Genomic DNA, 19,376 nt, shown 5'->3' on the forward strand with positions numbered 1-19,376 from the left:
AGTTTATTTTATACATATGTTAAATATCCAATTTAACAGATGATATATCTTCAAAATGTTTGAATTTTGCTTTACGAGCAAGTGGTTAGCTGTCCTTTAGATGCTGCTAGGCGTAAATATTTTGAGTTTTTTAAACTTATTCAGAATCACGTACAGGGTGATGATCTCAATAGTCCATATTTTATTTAATATTTTAGGTCTGATTTATATTTAGTAAAATGTCTTGTTAGCCTATCACAAAACAGCGACATTAGTAAGTAACAGCTTGTGAATGTCCCACTGGGCTAAGGCCTTCTCCTTTTTTGAGAAGGTTCTTAAATAGCGACATAGTGTTAATTCAATTACTCCTCCAATTACCTTGATCCAATTTGGACATCTACTGTGTTAATTAATTACTTAATAACCTTAACCCGGCTGTTTTATTTCCTTACTGTTTTTAAACGACTCCTCAATAAAGGAGTGTAATGTTTTTACGGTTAATTTGTGTAATTTTTTTGATTTACCATAACTTTTAAATGGGTGAAAAGATTTGAAAGATTGGATTAATGGGTTATCGTTAGATTTCTTGGCTGACGCTGGCTATAAATTCATTCATTTATTATTTAGGGCAGTCGTGTCTTTTCATTTCTAAGGTAAACGTTTGACTTTTTTATATGATGCAAATAAATTTTGACGCTCATTACATTAACGTTTTGTATTAAACCTATGATGACTTTGTGTATATTTGTGTGTAAAATTCTAAAGATTAAGGAATCGATATCAGTCGACTTGTTGCAATAAAAAAAATTATAGAACGAACTTATATATTTTGTAGAGAGACAATATAAACACTAAAGAAGCTCTTAAAAATTCAAAGTCCCGAAATGAAGTTGGTGACACTGTTTCCACTTGGTGCAAAGCTTACAAGTACCATTTACTAGCGACCTGCCACGGCCTCGCGAGGTGCACCACTAAGCAGAGATGACATATAATGACGAGCTTTTTAACCGACTGACAATTTAAGCTGCTTACGCCAATGCAGCTTTCAGAAGGCAAATTATCTATTAACTCGACAAAACACATCCTAATCAAATTTTATTGATTTAGTGTAAACATAAAATGTAAAGTCCACACAGCTGTTTTTGAGATTAGCGCGAATATGCATACATACAGACAGATGCGACGGAAACTATAATAATTATGTTTTTATAAGCAGATTTTTGGCTGTTACATTTGCAAAATTATAGCGCTATATATATAGCGTTAAATGAAATATTAATCTAAAAATTATGTACCACGTACACACACACTGCTTCGTAATGTAAACATGACAATTGTGTACTATTATTTTTATGTCATATGTATTTTTTTGTAAACAGGGGCTTATTTACGGCGAGCAGCGTCACAAGAGGCGGAAAAGCGTCGTTCATCACTCGGAAACGTTCCCACTGCACGCCACCGCGCATCTGACGCCTTTCTTGATCCCCATCATGCAGCCATATTGTTTAGAGATTCGAGGGGGGTAAGTTACCAGAACTTCACTTGTCTGTTATATATGCTCTCTTATGTTAACGTATTGTATTATTACCAGGGGCTTAGCTGCCGCCGTACCAGCGTATCAAAGATGCGGGGCCTCCTAGCTACAGGGGCCCCGAACCCGATTAAGCAAAAATTCGTAAATTGTTATCCAAATCTAATGTAATCTCACCCGAATTCTAAGACCGTACGATAAAAAAGGTCATTGCCGCATTTAAGATGAGGGCCCAAATTTTAAATCAGGGCCAATCTAGGTCAAGCTACGCCACTGATCACTACGAATATTTTCGTTGGCGCGTCATTTGCCTCATTGCAAGAGACAAAGCAAAATACTGTATTTTAGAAACCGTTTTATGATTTCACCCTATAAATAATTTAAGGATATTTTACTTTATTGTTATAGAAATTACTCAGGCATTAAAAAAAGTCTTTAAATAATGTTATTTGAAATCGGAGCGATAGAATTATGTTACATTGTTTAATCAGATTATTTTAAATACATGATGGTACAGAAAACGATGTTGTATTTTTATTATTATTAATGGAATCATTTGAATATCTATTATTTATTTTTAATTTAAATTATCTAAACTAACAACTTAATTGAAAAGTATGTTTATGATTCTCGTACTATCATGTTTATTTAATTCATATCTTAATTATTTTGCAGTCCAGTCAGATGGAATATTGTAGTTACTAACTTATAATTTTATATATTTTAATAATCTTAATCGTTATAATTTTACCGTACGTAAACAAACCGCACGATTTATGAGGAAAACTTTCATAGATTAAAGGTCAAAGTTAAATGATAAACATCTCACGGTGAGTGATATTATAATTGTTTATTTCGCTTTTGTTAAACGCGACGACGAATCAGTGTAACATGACATATATACTATAACGGATTATTTATGTGCATGTAGTGCACTGTATGTCGTCATTATTGCCTGTTATTGTATGAAGGTGGTTTGTCATATAATTCAAGAACATTCTTCTATATTAAGTGAACTAAAATAATTCAATATACTGATTTTACAATAAATCATTTACTTATATAAATAATCTAATGTTATAATGCAAGAATTCTATTACTAAATGTTATGGTTTGCGATATAAATATTATTGTATTTTATCGTGAATCAATACTTGTATATACATCATATGTGGGTTTAGCAATGAAATGTATAGCAAAGTCACGAAACCGCTAATAATGCAGCGCTAGTTAATACATTTCTTGACCTTAACCTATTGAATCGAAATCGATTTATCAAAGAACGAATCAATTTCTTGTATAGTCTTTTATACATAGTGGATAAATCATTTTTAAGTAAACGATAGAATTCTTATAGTATATTTTACTAATATTGGATTTTGTTGCTTGACTTCGGCGATTTTAACAATTGGATATAAGAGAATATTGATTAATTATATGTTTATATAAAAATGATAAAAAATTTGTTTTGTTTTAGTTGCCGGTTGCTGATCCGTTCTTGGAAAAAGTCAGCCTTTCTGACCTAGGTGAGTGTTTGGATATATATTTTTCTTTATACTTTAAAATAGTAACCGACTCAAAATATATAAACTTTTACTATTTTGTTTGTTAAATATTGTATGGACAAAAGTACATCACCATATTACTTTTACTATAGTCCCGATACTTGTTCATAATTGAGTTTATTTTTAGAACTATTTGTACTCGAAGCGTACAATGTGGATAAAGTTTCATGTACTCTAACTTTATATGGCGTAGATTAACCTGAAAATAGTTTCGTATTATGTTCAATGCTACATAACAATTTTAACTATATTATTGCTTGACAGTTTCTAAAAACTATACATATTATAAAACTATACATATTATAAAAATGTAACTGATCGATGTCTGTACATGGAAGATATATAAGTAAAATCATTATCGGGGCCCTTTATCAAAGCAATAGAACCCAAAACGAGCATTTTTAGATTTTTCGTCCATTTATCTGTATCCTTTTGTCTGTGCGTTTGTTCACGCTAATCTTAGAAACGGCTTAACTGATTTGAGTGCGGTTTTCACTAACGTATTGTGGCAAGCTTCATTTAAAATTTAGTGTTTGTTTTATTTCAATCGGTTTATAAATAAAAAAAGTCTTATGTATTGACATAAGACTTTTTTTTTTAAATTGTTAAATGCTATAAAATAACTGTTCAGTTGAATTGGCTGAAACTTTAGCTACATTTAAATGATAGTCTGTAAAATGATGATGATTGAAAGTTTATAGGAACAAAACAAAGTTAAAAAATTGAGTTTCAGAGATTTAGTAACACAAATTGAGTATTCCAATGTAAGTTGAGCGCAGATCTATACCATCAATCATATTATATAGGGCTTAGCTTAAGCTGGGCATATGTCGTTTAAACGCGCCTAAAATTAATTAAAAAAAAAAAATGACATAATTATGTAATTTCTTTTGTTTTTCGATTCTATATATTTAAATAGCTATTGCCCGCGGGTTCGCTCGCGCGTAAGTCAAGGATCTATGGTGGTAGCGAAGTCTGTGATTTTGAAGTAAGAAGTATGAAATATCAATCTGGTTAGAAAAAAGTATATTAAATTTGACTTATAAGAAAATGAAAGCAATTTCTTTTACGGTGCTTTGCTTTGGTTTAGGGTTTCAAGAGCAGATTCGAACCGATTTGGATGAAATTGCTTATAAAGATTCTCACAGCACAGCGGTGGGTTGTTATATAAGAAAGTGAGAATGATAACTTGTTTATTATGCCCTTTACACTGGCTCACTCTCTAAATCAACCTTTAGTCGTAACACAGAAATATAAGGTATTAATGTTTTGCTGAAGAATAATGCATGCTTGTTGGTAAGGATGGTGGTCTCTGACCACCCGTTCGGATCTGAAAAAACCTTTAATGGTATATTAGAAATGTTATTTATTATTCTCTTTGTATAAAATTCGAGTAATCCTAATTATGTAATTTTACATCATCGTTTGGACATTTAAGTATAGCGTTGCCCGTGAATTTGTCTTACTTTTTTTGTTATAGTAATTTTAATTGGGGCTGACGAGCAAATGGGTAAATAGTAACTTGTCAACGTCGCCCATGGCCACTGCTCCTGTAAGAAATCTACACCGAAGTGGTTTTGAATCAATGCGCCACCAACTATAAGATCCACGATGTTATGTCTGTTGTACCTGTACTCGCTCAATCAGTAGTCATACCGGAAGATAGCAATAAAACGACTCGTTAGCATTTGGTAGCCGTCCGGACAGGGGCCTGTCTTAGTCTTAGGTCATTTCTGGAGAAACACTTGCGGTTTCTTTATTTGTTTCATTACTTTTAATAAGTATTTTATTCTTCAATAAGTAAATTTATTTTGTTAAAAAGTGTACTTACTATGAACTCATGTGATAGCTAATTCTAACTAGAATGCTATATCTTTTTCATGTGTAGGTTGAAATTATATGCAGCAACTTTTTTCGAACACTGTTTTTGAATTGTTATTTATATTAGGTAAGCTTAGACTATACATATTTTTTGTACAGACAGATTTATAATTTTATGATCCGTACATAAACAATAACGATATAGTTCGTTGAATCGTTAATACAGAATAACTCGTATGTAGACGTATTTGCATTTGCAGTTTTTATCATCGTTGCTATATTAATCTATATTATTTATTAATATAGATTAATATAGCAACGATGACGAAGGACGATATCAGAGAGTGTCATGCCGTTTGCCGGCACAGCATACGAATCGATTTTAACGTACCGTAATACCGTGCCGTAACAGATTATTCACATCAAAATTGTACACGATAAAAATATACTATATAGCTTAGGTCCGTTCTAAAACTATAAACTAATATAATACAGAAGTTTAATATTAATTGGATTAGTTGTTTTTGCGTAAAACCAAAATAATCGAACAAAAATTTTATCTTTATAATATTAGTATGATGACTGATGAGATATAACCATTCGCCAACTGATCTATTCGGCCGTACTATATTTATTCATCGTACATAACGCCCTGCGTATTTTTCAACTGCCTCGTTGGTCTAGCGGCTAAATATAAGGCCGCAGACCCCGAGATCCCGGGTTCATATCCCAGGTCGGGCCAGGATTTTTTTTTGGGTTTTCTGTTCATAAATTCTTCGTAGCAACCAGCATTTTTGAAGTTGGCAGTGTTGCACATCTGTACCTCGGAAAGCACGTGAAGCCTGCGCTTGAACTCTCTCCGATCGTGTCGTCTTACAGTTCCATTTGATTATGTGAGAGACTGGATAGAGAATAACATATGTTTTTTTTTTTCACACACTTGTCTACTATACTTCCTGCTCTATTGCTTATATTAATATGAATCCAAAATCGATTTCATTTTATTATTATTATGAAAATTAAATAATCAAAATATAATTCTATCTAAGGAACGTTTTTTTTTCAAGTAAAATTATTGTCTTTTAAATGGTTCACGTGAGGATTGTCCATTCCGCGCAAAATGCTAACGAAAGTGGTTATTTATATACAGAGACGGTCACCGAACGGATTTAAAAACGAAAATAGTTCTTTGACGAGCGGTGACGTTGAAATGGAATGGCATTAAAATATTGATGAGATGCTAATGTAAACAAAATAAATATTTTTAACCGCAAAAATAATATTAAAATATTATCTCTTATCCTTTTTAGTTATTGAAGGTATAAAAATAGAGATGAGAGAAACCTCAAACATTGCTAATCTTATATAGACATATAAAAATTGCGCAGTTGTTTTTAGCATTTACGTGAGAGGTTATGACATAGTGGTTGTAAATACCACCAACGTACAATATATATTGTATTATTAAAAAAACGCTTCCAATAAATACTTCAGTAACACCCTGTTAATGTTCCACTGCTGGGCTAAGGCCTCTTTTCCCTTTTGAGGAGAAGGTTTGGAGTTTATTCCACCACGCTGCTCCAATGCGAGTTGGTAGAAATAAATACTTAATAAAGTCCAATTCCAATGAATTTGAGTCGGAGACACCTAGGAGCTATACTGAACTCGAAACAAAATCATCGAAATTGTTTCATAAACAGAAAAATATATATCAGAACATAGTATATGTATACGGACGATTTCGTCGTCAGTTAAATACACAAGAGCGCAATAATCTTGTATTGCAAATAAGTTTAAATAAATATTTATAAAATAGAATGTTTATGAACTGTTGCATATGTATAGGTCTTTTTTGTTACATTATTTTTTCGATTTATTAGAAACTAGTTTCCGCCCGCGGTTTCGCCCGCGTGTTAGGAGGTTTTGATTAGTGATGTCCTCCTGACATGTATGCAAAGTTTTATGATGATCGGTTGAGTAGTTAAGACGTGAAAGCGTCACAAAAAATAAACTCACTTTTCCATTTATAATATTCGTAAGGATTTGCAATCGAAGACAAAACAAAAGAATGAAAACAATCGGACAATGACAATTGTTATATGTGGACATATGCACAATAAGATCATGTTGATATCATTTGCTATCTTTCGTCTATTTTAAATAAAGAAATAATTTATCTTTCCCTTTTATTTATATCAGATACCAGACATAAACAGTTATGCATCCAAACCTATAAATATTATCGATAAATCTATGTATGTATAATAGATTAAAACAGCTTTGTTTTGATTTCTTTAGTGAAAGCTAACCGGTATATTATTTTGTTCATTTTTTTGTTTTTCTTTTTGTTGAGTTTATGTTTGTTAGTTTAAGCAACACCCAAACAAGCTGACAAGGCTTATGGGTTATAAGTTAATAAATAAATAAAATACAGATGATTAAACTATGTCATGTACATGAAATATTTCTTTAAAGATTTGTCACTGTTTATTTTTGCATACAGTTTTATCTCTCGTCTTTGCGTTGTATTTTTGTGGTCATCAAAGTGATTTTAATTAATCATAATTTGGATATACATATTTCCTTTGGTTATTTTATACTCGAGTTATAGAATAATCGACGCCAAAAAACCACGTCACGGAGTGGTGGCCTAGAGAAGCAAAAAGGCCAGTGGGTAGACCACCCGCCCGATGGTCAGACGATTTTAGGAAGATGGCGGTTGCTCATTGGACGCGATTAGCACCGGACCGGGAGAACTGGTGCGCCTGTGAGGAGGCCTTTGTCCAGCAGTGGATTAATGTGGGCTGAATATGATGAAAAAAACTTATTAGGGCTTAGTGCAAGCTCATCAGCAGATGGGGTACCCACCTATCAGTTATTCAAAGAGAAATACATTGTATTGTTGTGTCCCGGTAGGAGTGAGGAGTGAGCCAGCGTAACTGCAGGCTTAAAGATTACAATTACAAATCCCTTTGTTGGCAGTCGAACGTCAGTGACCAGTTACACTTAGGTGACCCATGCTCTCGTCCTTAAATAAACAAATAAACGGAATTCCAAGAATAATGTTGTTATTAAAAACTTGCGTTTATTTTTAATTCGATTACTTGAAATACAGAATAATAATGTCACCTGTTTCGTTAACTTAGCTTATAAAGCTGCAGAACCAACAGTACTCGGTTCAAATCTCACTCTTTTTTCTCCCGTGCCTCGGAAACCCCGCAAAGCCTTCAATTGAATCTCGGTTCTTGTCGAATTGTGAGAATGAGTGCTTAGTGAGTGTACCAGACTACTGCACACAACTTGCAATTTTGCAATTTTGTTTGTATCAGCTGAAAAAGGTCGCTGTGAATGACAATTGTTCGCAGCGCTACTTTGAAAAACTAACTAGAAACTCATATCTGAAAACGACTGAGAAATATGTTGCAAATTTTTACTATTATAAAATATTCAAAGAATACACAATCAGAATACCGTATCACTGTAAGTCGGTTTGCACCATTTCACGTTGGCATAAAGTTAGTTCTTACAGAATAGCACTGTACGAGGACGTCATCATTAGCACTTGAAATAATTGCAAATATCCTTCTTCAAATCAACTTTTATATCAATCCTAATTATATTCGAAGCTTTGAACAATGTTCCTGTTCTATATAATCTTTCTGTTATAAATTCCTACCACGAGCTAAAAAGCAGAAGAAGTCTTTATGCCCGACAAATTAGTTCAGTTACAGGATCAGCATTTAGTTACATTAAAAAGAAATATGCACCGTAATAAAACCATGAACGTTTTATGCGTTTGATTGTAAATTAAATGCTTCGTTCATAAATTATTGACATTTGACATCCTATCTATTTTGGTTTTCTTACAAACAAACGATCCTACATCCTACAGTTTTAAGGTGACATAATATATACAAATTTTGATGTGCAGCGCCATCTAGCAGCGAGTACCGGCAAAGTGGATGGTACAAACTTTCCCATGAATAAATACATATAATGTATGTAACAACTTACACGGTCTCACATCTTACTTGGTCAGACGGTATAGAATTATATTTATCTTAATGAGTTTATACCAATATCAATTTTCATATATAAGGTTAATGTTAAAATTCATCGTATCGCAACCAATGTAATAAGTAATGCATGAGTGCACTTTACCTATAATAACATTTCCTGAGTCGTGGCAAACTATATTAAAGGAGAGCATCAATGAAAATGTTATTCATTACAACTAATTATGGAAGGAGCTAAAACGCTTTTTTGCTTTTATTATAAATATATTAAACGTAAAAAAATAATACACGTGTCTTGTTGCATATTCAAATCTGGTCTTTGATCGAGGCCTTCATCTCGTGACCTTGTTTCCAAGGCCTTCGGGTTTTAAGCTTAGATGCACGTTTTCGTTTCCTATTGTGTATCACATATATGACTTGGCTGTCTTAGATATACTCAAAATACTTTTAAATATCTGATAGCATGGTCTATTCCAATAATATAATATATAATAATTCCAATAATTTTAATAAATAGTAAAATGATAATTTTAGACGATAGTAATAAATTCATTAATTTATTAAAAATTGTAACCATTTAAAGTTGGATCATTGGAGACATTATTTCAAAAGAATCAACTACATGTACATATAATATTTGTTATTAGTGGCTGTTAAGATTTTAACCAATTTATCATATGCATGATTATGATTAAGCATTAAAAAAACACAAACCGGCAACGTTACGTCAGTACTTGAATAAAATAAATCTTGTTATCCACGTTCCAAGTAAATAATAAATTTAGTTTAGCGAAATGTTATCATAACAAACAGAATAGTTGCTTGGTGTATTTTTAAACGAAACGTTTTTTTTTTAATTATCTTTTCTAAAATGTCACGTTGACAGTTTGATTGTGTGTAATGTTTACGACTACAACTGATACGATCAACGCGATATATCATTTATTCCGCCATACTGTGTAGTTAATTTTATTTACTTTCTGGCAGTTCGTCCACTTTTATTTATACAACTGTTTATTATTTTGTTTAGGATGCGCTTTCACGTCGTTCAACAAGACCAGTTATTATTATGGAGAGGTGTGATATAAATAATTATTATTATACTTAATTAACACAAAGTCTTAAATATAAGTCGCTGTATCAATATTAGATGTGACTTAAATGATTGTTTCCAAAATGCCGAAGTTGTAAGTATAAATACAGTTTCGTATCTGTGATTACGGCCGTAGTTCTAATACGTCGCGTGTTACATCATAACTCTTGTCTTTGAATGTTAATACACGTGTCTAATATTACAATTGATATAACCTCGTTAGATGTGTCGTTGCAGAAAGGAGGAAGATCCTCTTTCGTTTTTTAATTATTTGACTCATATGGCGTTTAATCAATATGTACTTAAATTGAATATGTGTCATACTTTCCAACGTTTTCTGTACCTAAAAGTAAAATTCTAAGAGGCTCTTCACTAAATAAAGATAAATTCTTACGTCTGACGATGTTTTGACCATATGGTCAGCTGTCAGCAACAGCAATATTTTTAATTTAAAGCGTTCAACTGTATAATAACAATGCTTTACAATTTAATATTAACTTCACGGCATCTGCATCTGCGTTTTTCTTTCACGTATAAATTGTTCTTTGTTCGAATACACCAAACATAACGTATTTAAACATATATAATTTTAAATAGTTAAAAGAATGGAACTGTTTATATTTACACTGAATACACATTGAGTGTGTTTTTGATTGTTGTTATAGATTAAGTTACTGACACTGAGTTAGTGATATAATTGGATCAGGTGCAGACTATATTTAGCTTAGTGAAATATACACATAACAGTAGTAGAGTATCGGGTACGTTGTAGTCGCGTCTCCCCAGTACAGCGGGGTGGGCGTAGGCCGGCCGGTGTGAAACGCCAAACGGTGGCAGTGCGCGGACGCCGATGCGGGCGCGCCGAGTGGCAAGCGTGGCTTGTTTCAAGTTCGTCGCGACTCGCAACGAGTGCGTATCGGGCGCGGTGAGGCGCATCGGCTGCGGCCCGCGCACTCGTGTATTATAATTAGCAGTGAGCCGTGGGAGGCGCGGCGGGCCGCACCGAGTGGCGGCGGGCGATGCGCCGCCCGTGCCCTGCGCATGCTGCGCCTACACTACTTCTCGGACAATCCTGCTCTCGCCGTCGAAGACGACGAAGAGTCCGTCTACTCTATCGAACTCATCAAGGAGTTCGAGGCAGTCGGCCGAGCGTGGAAAGCGTTTCTTGCCGATTGGTTACTAAAAGGTGTCGGCTTGTTTACATCTCCCACGCTTAGTCTGCGTCTTGTCATTTGCACACGCGGCTTGACGTTTTTCAGTTTCACCAACGCAAACATTTTTAGTTTGTGTTAAGTATAGTATCAATAAATATGTAGTAAAACTACTTTTGATTTCATATAATGTGTTTAATAATACAAGTAACACAATATTGGCTAATCGAAAGGGGTTTTTTAAACAAGGAGAAAAATGAGACAAAACGTAAACCACAACTGTTTTCTATAATGATGCGTGGTCGGCGCACAATCAATAATATTAAACATTTTGACACTGAGATAAGGCATCGCCTTGACAGATTAGTGTTACATTATCTTTAGAGACAATTCGAAACCAATGTCTTATGCTTACTGTTATGTTAACATGATCACAATATTGTCAAGTCGCATGTGTATAGTATTTTGTGCACGCATCAACTAATGGATTGCTCAACTATAAAACAAATTTAGTTTATTGTGTTTACTAAATTACAGTTTTTTGTAAGCTAGTAAATAAATATTAATTGCAATATGTAGACGATCATTGCAACCTAATAAATTATATTATATACATTTGTTGCTTTGGTTATCCTTGTGCACAAATTTATGGATTCATAAGCCAACTAACTATAAATAATTTTAGCTGTACTATTCCCTCTCCTCGGATATGTATCACCTAGATTTAATTTTACGTCACACGAGGTTCTAGATGACGTTATTATGACCTTAGCGTCGATGAGATTGGTTAGGTATTGAACGCAAATAAATAAACAAAGTATGTAATTTAATAAATCTTGTCGAATTGCCAACATTTTTAAGAATGTTATCTTTAACAGCACACAAGACAAATATAAAAATTAGTTTTTTATTTGTCGTTTACGCGTTTTTTTATAACTATGATAACTAAATAAACATATTTTATAAAAATTTCACATTTTGTTACCGGAATGGAAGGCAAGAGTGGGTTAGCGATAGTGGCTTGGTTTTAACTCCATGACGTCTGTGTAACATTCAACAAACACGCCGGCAACACACAATCCGATAAAAGACTGCAATAATGAAGACAATTGAATATCGCGCTGTAATAAAGTTCTTGACCAAACAAGGAAAATAAGCTTAAACCATAATGAGTGCATGAAGCTCACAGGTCTGATAGAGCCATGATTAACATACAGCGTGGTCTATTTAAACAAAATCGAGAATCGCGTAAACATCTCCCGCCTTCCTGAACGGACTGCTGAGGGTACTATGTAGACAATAGACAGTACAAAAAGTCGAAAAATAAATAAATTAAAAGTTGTCTAGAAAAGAAACGACATCAGTTAGAGTATCAGACATAACTATGAAGATCCTACGTGGTAATCTTTGTTTGACAAAAATCAGTACAAGATGGGCGCCGAAATGCTCACGCCACGTCAATGCATTTTTGAAGTGAAAAGAGCCTAAACGGATCTTAGAGTAGGTTATGACTAGGGATGAAATGTGGGTTTATTACTTTGAGTTTGATCCTAAACAAGATTACATTAAATGGCACATAAGGTGACACCATATATTATTATGCATATTATTTATTGTTATATTATGCCACCTTTAAAGTGTCAGAATTAAACGGTAAGCTGATTGACACAGTTTTTTGGACAACGAAGTTAAAAAGTCAATTTCGTTCCATTTGAAGGGAAATACATTTTTGAAGGTTAATAATTTTGTATCTCAATTTGCTTAAGATATTAAAATGGAGGATAAACATTGAAAGGAATAAAATTGGAAATGAATTATTAGTTAACCTCGTTTCGTCAGTCTGTCTGCCTTTCTGAATACGTAAACAGAATTGTATGTTTTACGATACTAACTTTTTATGAAAACGTAAGTACTAATATGCAACTTTCAATATTATTTTACTATATATTTGCAAGACATGTTAATATGCATAATTATTGAGATATTGCTTAGCGTACGAGATAAAAAGATAATTAAAAAACTATAATAGATGGATAAAAACGTTGTATTGAAATTTGTAGTTCTACAAAATGTCTACAAAAAAGTCAGCGATACCTTATATCTTATATAGCATATAGGTAACTCCTTGCAAATATTTTTATATTCAATAAATATAATATCGAAGAGAAATATAAAATGACATCTGTAGTTTAGTTTCAGTGTCACAAAATATTAATTCAATTATGTAAATAAACATTGCCCTTAAAACTTCGCAATTCGAATTCGAACCAGCTGTTTTAAAAAACTAACAATATATTTAAATAAAAGCATGAAAAATGCGTGGGATGCGTTGTACTATGTATTAGCATTTAGCAAAGTACGGGCGAATAGATCTTATTTTACCCATACGAAGTCCGAACGGGCGATAATTTGCAAATAAATTAAGATCGTTGTTGCACATTTGTTACATAAAAGATGTTGAATTAACTTGTAATAAATATATACATGTGTAATTGGTTATACTAATTTAATCATACATCCGGTTACGTTAAAATATTGTTCAGTTGTTGATATTTGTGTGAAGTATTCTGACGTAGTACCATCAACATATATATATATATGTATTCGTGATAACGTATGAGGCGTGCGAGTCGTAGAGGATGAATTATTATTAACAAAATAAATTGCCAATGCAACACAAGGCGGGTATCGTCTATTATAGTAGTTACATATTTCTAAGATATATATACTCACTATTATATATCTAGTTAGGTTTACTACCTTTTGTTTCTTATTTTAAATCCTTTGAATGATATTTTAATTTTATATATATATTGTAATTGATAGTTATGGACTAATAAATCATTTACAAAGGTATGAAGCCATTAGCTGTTCGCAGTCATGCTCAATGTTAATTGAATTAGTATTGTAGGAATTACAATTAGACGCAACAATAAACGAACTCTTTAAAATATATTTTTGAAGTTTTTGTTTTTAATAATATGTATCCAGAATGATTCAACGATTGTAATTGGCTTGATATTATAACACAATTTGCTAGCAGGTATTTCAAAACTTACGCTATAATTTATGAAGTAACGAGTTGTACGAGTGAATTTTTGTAAGCGGTTCTACAATTAGCAATGCCAATATTCTCATTATAAAATCATTTAAGATAATCAACTGACGGATCTGTCAAGTTGTTGACAGTTGTCCAACGTGTTAGAGCTCGTGTTTTGAGCTCCATTCATTGACTGATTAATTAAACTTTAACCTGTAAGTGACATTATTTATTTAATGGTTGGTTTCCACTTTAGATTGTAATTTCTGTGGTTTCAACAGCAATCGATTAGTTTTTGTTGATAATGGTTGGGGACGCGGCTACGCCCGCATGTGCGGAGACCGTTAGGTGTTAAGGCAGGGTATAAGCAACCTCTATTCCAAATTTCAATTAAATCCAATTTGATTAGCGGGTGCAGTGATTCTTCTTATGAATGTCAAATCAATAATGACAGACGCAGATAATTTATTGATTAAACACTTGCTAGACAACGTTTATATAGTTTTTGCGTTTATTTTTTTTTCCTATATATAATAACAAATATGTTATTATTAGAACATTTAAAATTAAGTTTACATGACTCATGAGAACGTTGTGTACATTGTTATGAAGATTAATTCATGAAATAACGTCATTAATTGATTATTGTAAATAAGAAATTCGCAAGAGACTTTGGCGAAATAATCTGTTCCCAGTTGGCACAACTAAGATCAATTACGAAAAAGATATTTTATATAATTACGAATAAGATATATATATATATATTGTTTAGAGGTGATAGAATGAAAAAGAAATGAATAATGACATTCGAAATCCGTTACCCGACTAAATTACCAGTGTTTCTTTTTTAGTTTTTAAACGATGTATTTGAAATATCAATAAGTATTATCATAATAGTATTATCAAGTTGTAATATTAGTTATCATTAAGTGAATTTTATTATAGGACAATGTTAGCACATTGGTTTAATATTAAGCCTTCGGTCTTTGATCGACCAGCCTATGTACGTTGTAAAGGGAGTTACTGAGTGAGCGTTGCGATGGTGTATTATTATGAAATGTCGTGCTTCCATCGGGTCAGCCATTGTTGACGAGTTATACAATAGCGATTTGCCATATTATGAGAGTATTTATGCACTGCAAGGTCATATAGTGGTTTATAACGAAGCCGTGGACGGTTCCATATATAAAAATCTGTGAATGTCAACATTCTGCTTAAAATTAAAACATATTCTATGATTTTCTTTAGTCGCACAAAATGCAAGAGATGTTTATCTCGAAGATATTATTTAAATTGCATTTCAATTGAAATGTATATATATATTTTTTTGTTAAATTCTATTTGAGATCATATATTATAAGAATTCTTAACACAATTTTAAAACTGTTTCAAACTAATTGTTTTAAAATGCAGGTGCATAAAAAACTTTATAAATTTCCTGGACTTTATAATTTTTGTTCGGTTCGATTAAAATTGCTGAACGGAATTCAGGGGATTCGAAATGTTTGTTAGGTCGAAAACTAATTGTTTTTAGATTAAAGATTTTAATAACTCGTAGTCTTCTTTAAAACAGCTCAGCTTTTGCTAGAATTAAAAGAGGGAAATTTATAGTTAGAATATCTCGAGACTGATTTTATTATTTCATTCAGAAACTGTAAAGTTTCATTGTTATGGAACTTACCTTGTTAGAGTTCATATCGTTTTGTACTAGTTTGAAGGTATGCGAGCGTTTCTACAACGAACCTTCAACTCGTACGCCGTTAAACCGATAAAAATAATCATAAATGATAAGGGTCTATTTAGGTATATACATTTGTGCAAATTTAAAACATGGTATTACAATAATTCGTAAGTTTAAAGTATTATTTATAAGTATATGGTCCATGGCTTTAGACGGACAGGAAAATGATAATAGGCCATCTAACTCTATCAAGGGCTGTCAAAATATTTCTTTAATTTTATCCAATAGTTACTTAAATCGCCAATGCGCCACCAACATTGGGAAATAATATTTTACGACCCTCGTTACACTAGCTCACTTCAAAATGTCGTTTAAAAAGCTATTGTCTTCAAAATCCTATACGATATCTATTAAAAACTGGTTTTCGTAAATATCTCACGTGCTATGAATTAAAGAAAATACGAATCTATTAAAGCGTATATAAAATTCTCAAGAAATTTAATTTTTTTTTTTATTTTGAACGTTTTGCTTCTTTTAGCTTAATTTACAGTACTAATATGACACAAACATAATATGGTTGTGTAAGTCAAAAGTCGCTTAGTTTTAATTTACGTAGATTAATCTTCAAAAATATTTAGTAATCATAACAAACAAAAAAAAAAGAATTTGTCTTGTTATCTGTAAACTTTAGCAAAAATAATACTAAAATTGCGTATAAATGTCATAATATTTTTTTTGTTAAAATGATTAATGTTAAGCGACTCTATTCACTCTAAATTTTTAAATATAAAATTGAAAATTAAAGAATCCACGGTGAGTCTCAAAATATGCAAATGTAGCGAGAAATGTATATAGTATTTGCAGGTTTTGTCTTATTATTGTTAAAAATAAAATAGGATGAGAAAATTGCTGTCATAGCGAACAAAGTCCGCTTCAGTAAACATTTAGATAACGCGGTCAACGCTCAACTGACTGCACCAATGTTAACTGTGAAGTTTATTGAAATTAATTTTGTAACAAGCCGAATAAAACCGGTCAAAAATAACTTTTATTATCCAACTTAACATGGTTGACATCTGACTTGATTAACGAATGTCAACATTTGGACAACACAAAACTTAGTAAGTAATTATACTAAGTACTAGCTAATTGTCTAGAAGAAGAAAAATGTATTTTTTTTTATAGATTTTGAGTATAGTCCGTTCTTATTGAGCTACGTCGTTTCTACGTCGTGAAAGGAGCAACTGTGATAAATTTCAAGTCAATCGGCCAGATGGTCAAGGAGATGAGCGGTATTTCGCTTATACTCGTATAATATATAAATGGATTATATTATTAGCTTTGACTCCCGGCCTTATCCCCTTCAAATTATTCCTACAGTCTACCAGATTAGTTGATGTGTATGCTATGTATTATAGCTTTATAACGTCAAACGATTACAGTTATAATGTCCTTTAAGTTATTAAGAAACATTTGTATGACAGAAGGTGCTTACTGAAACTTACGGCTTTTATTTGGGACTAGTTTTTTATTGGCAATTCCACTATCCGTAAGAAAAACTAGTTGTGTCTTGAATATTGAGTTCGATTATTTGTAAGTGCTGATGTTAAACTTACATCAAAGTTGAAAAGCTCATGCGCGTACTGACATAAGTCATCAATATTACCATCATATCTAATTTATTGAAATAATAGCATATATTGCACAAGTAGAATTAATTAAAGTTAAAATGTGTTTTATAATGATTCCTACGAGTATATACCCCTTTCCACTATGTGGTGAGGAGTAGGTGTTATTTACTTTGTTATTTTCTTTATACCCGACAAAGTGTCTACAAAATTTCATTATGATAGCTCGTGTAGTTAAGAAACGAAAGCGTAACAAACAAACTCATTTTCGCATAATTAATATTAGTTAGTATTCATTAGAATCCGTCTAGTCGATCCAGTATGATTGAGTAACAGATATTTAATTATAAATAGTATTATTATGTTTTCGATTAAAACATTAAAGCAAATAACTCGTGTCGAAGTTTAGCAACAAATAATTATTATTTTAAATCTTGTGTAACACTTTATACAATTAGTTAATATTTGACTACGATGAATAAAAACTGTTCAAATAGTTCTTTGTATTTGAAAAGTATTGATTCATTTTCACTGGTACTCGTATAAAAAGTATTTTTCCTTTTTGTTGGAGTTTCTTCTGTGAATGAAGATGTTATTTGCTAGTCTGATTTTACTTATGACATTAAAATTTTGAAAAAATACATACGTTACATTATTGCAGTATTTTTACAATATTTATTTTTCTTTGTGCGATATTAAATTTTATCTGTCTTTCTGTAAAACAGATGTCCCATAACGAAATGTTAAATATTAAGCATAGTTAAGTTAAATATTTGGTTACTGATGAAAGTAATATTATGTTATATTTTGATGTATGCATCAATTGTGTAATATAAGAAAATAGAAATACAAGTCATTTTTTATATATTTACATTAGTTTCCATATGATAGAATGTGCATATTATCTGTTTTTACATAAAATTGATGTCTTTGCTGTATTGTTAAAAGCTGATAAATATAAACAAATGAATAATTACAATTTTTATTTTATTTTGTTGTTATCTAAAGCGGTAATAATGCTACTTACTAGTTATAAGGTCAACTTAAAGGCGTGGTTGTCCTTATCGCCACTAAGCAAACATTTTAATATTAAATTGTACGCTTGTGTGTAATACGTGTATTCATATATTTCTATATGATATCCTTTCATTTATTATTATTCTTTTTATTATTTTTCAGAGGAAGATGAGTCGCAGATTTTCGTGAAGTTTTTCAAGTTTCACAAATGCTACGATCTCATCCCAACGTCCGCTAAACTGGTGGTCTTCGACACCCAGCTGCTCGTGAAGAAGGCATTCTTCGCTCTGGTTTATAACGGTCAGTGATGTAGGCTGTTTATACACGTGAACGTTTAGCAACATTGTTCTGTTATATGTTCACTAAGAAAATAGCATGTGGATGTAGCGACAGAAATATTTGTTAAGCTCCGGCCCAAACGTTGCGATTTTGTTCCATAGTTACATTAGAGAGACTTGTATTACTTTTGTGTATCACTAGCGAATCGGCCCAACTACGCACGGTTGTGATTGTGATTTAATACCATTTTTTTTAAAGCTATAACTTCGTATGTCAGCCGGCGTATCAATTACAGCTAAGAAGGTTTTATATTTTATTTAGAAATCGTTTCACATTTTAAATCATCAAACTTTATTTATTTTTATTTTTTCTGCTTCTTTTATGTAAACTTGCAACTATCGCCATATACTCGTAAACTCGTAACTCGTAAACGTAAACTTCTTATAACGTCAATGCCCCGCCCAGTATGGGATCTAAGTAGCGACGATCTTAATTAGATTGGCTAACATATTTTTGTAATCAAAATAGAGCAATACAAAGTATTGCTGCATAATAATTGTCCAGACAGCCCGCAA

The 19,376-nt window shown here is 32.0% G+C and overlaps 1 protein-coding gene across 6 annotated transcripts in view; it reads left to right on the forward strand.

The window, feature by feature from the left end:
* LOC126780259 (uncharacterized) overlaps positions 1 to 19,376 on the forward strand; it is a 67,135-nt gene that overhangs the window by 35,541 nt on the left and 12,218 nt on the right. For all 6 annotated transcript variants that reach the window (XM_050504573.1, XM_050504570.1, XM_050504572.1 and 3 more), the window contains 3 exons: positions 1,359 to 1,501; positions 2,988 to 3,036; positions 18,685 to 18,822. In XM_050504573.1, the coding sequence (XP_050360530.1) occupies positions 1,359 to 1,501; positions 2,988 to 3,036; positions 18,685 to 18,822 (330 nt within the window). The remainder of the gene's footprint in view (positions 1 to 1,358; positions 1,502 to 2,987; positions 3,037 to 18,684; positions 18,823 to 19,376) is intronic.

The sequence above is a fragment of the Nymphalis io genome, chromosome Z (genome assembly GCF_905147045.1).
Source record: "Nymphalis io chromosome Z, ilAglIoxx1.1, whole genome shotgun sequence".
Classification (NCBI taxonomy): Eukaryota; Metazoa; Arthropoda; class Insecta; order Lepidoptera; family Nymphalidae; genus Nymphalis; species Nymphalis io.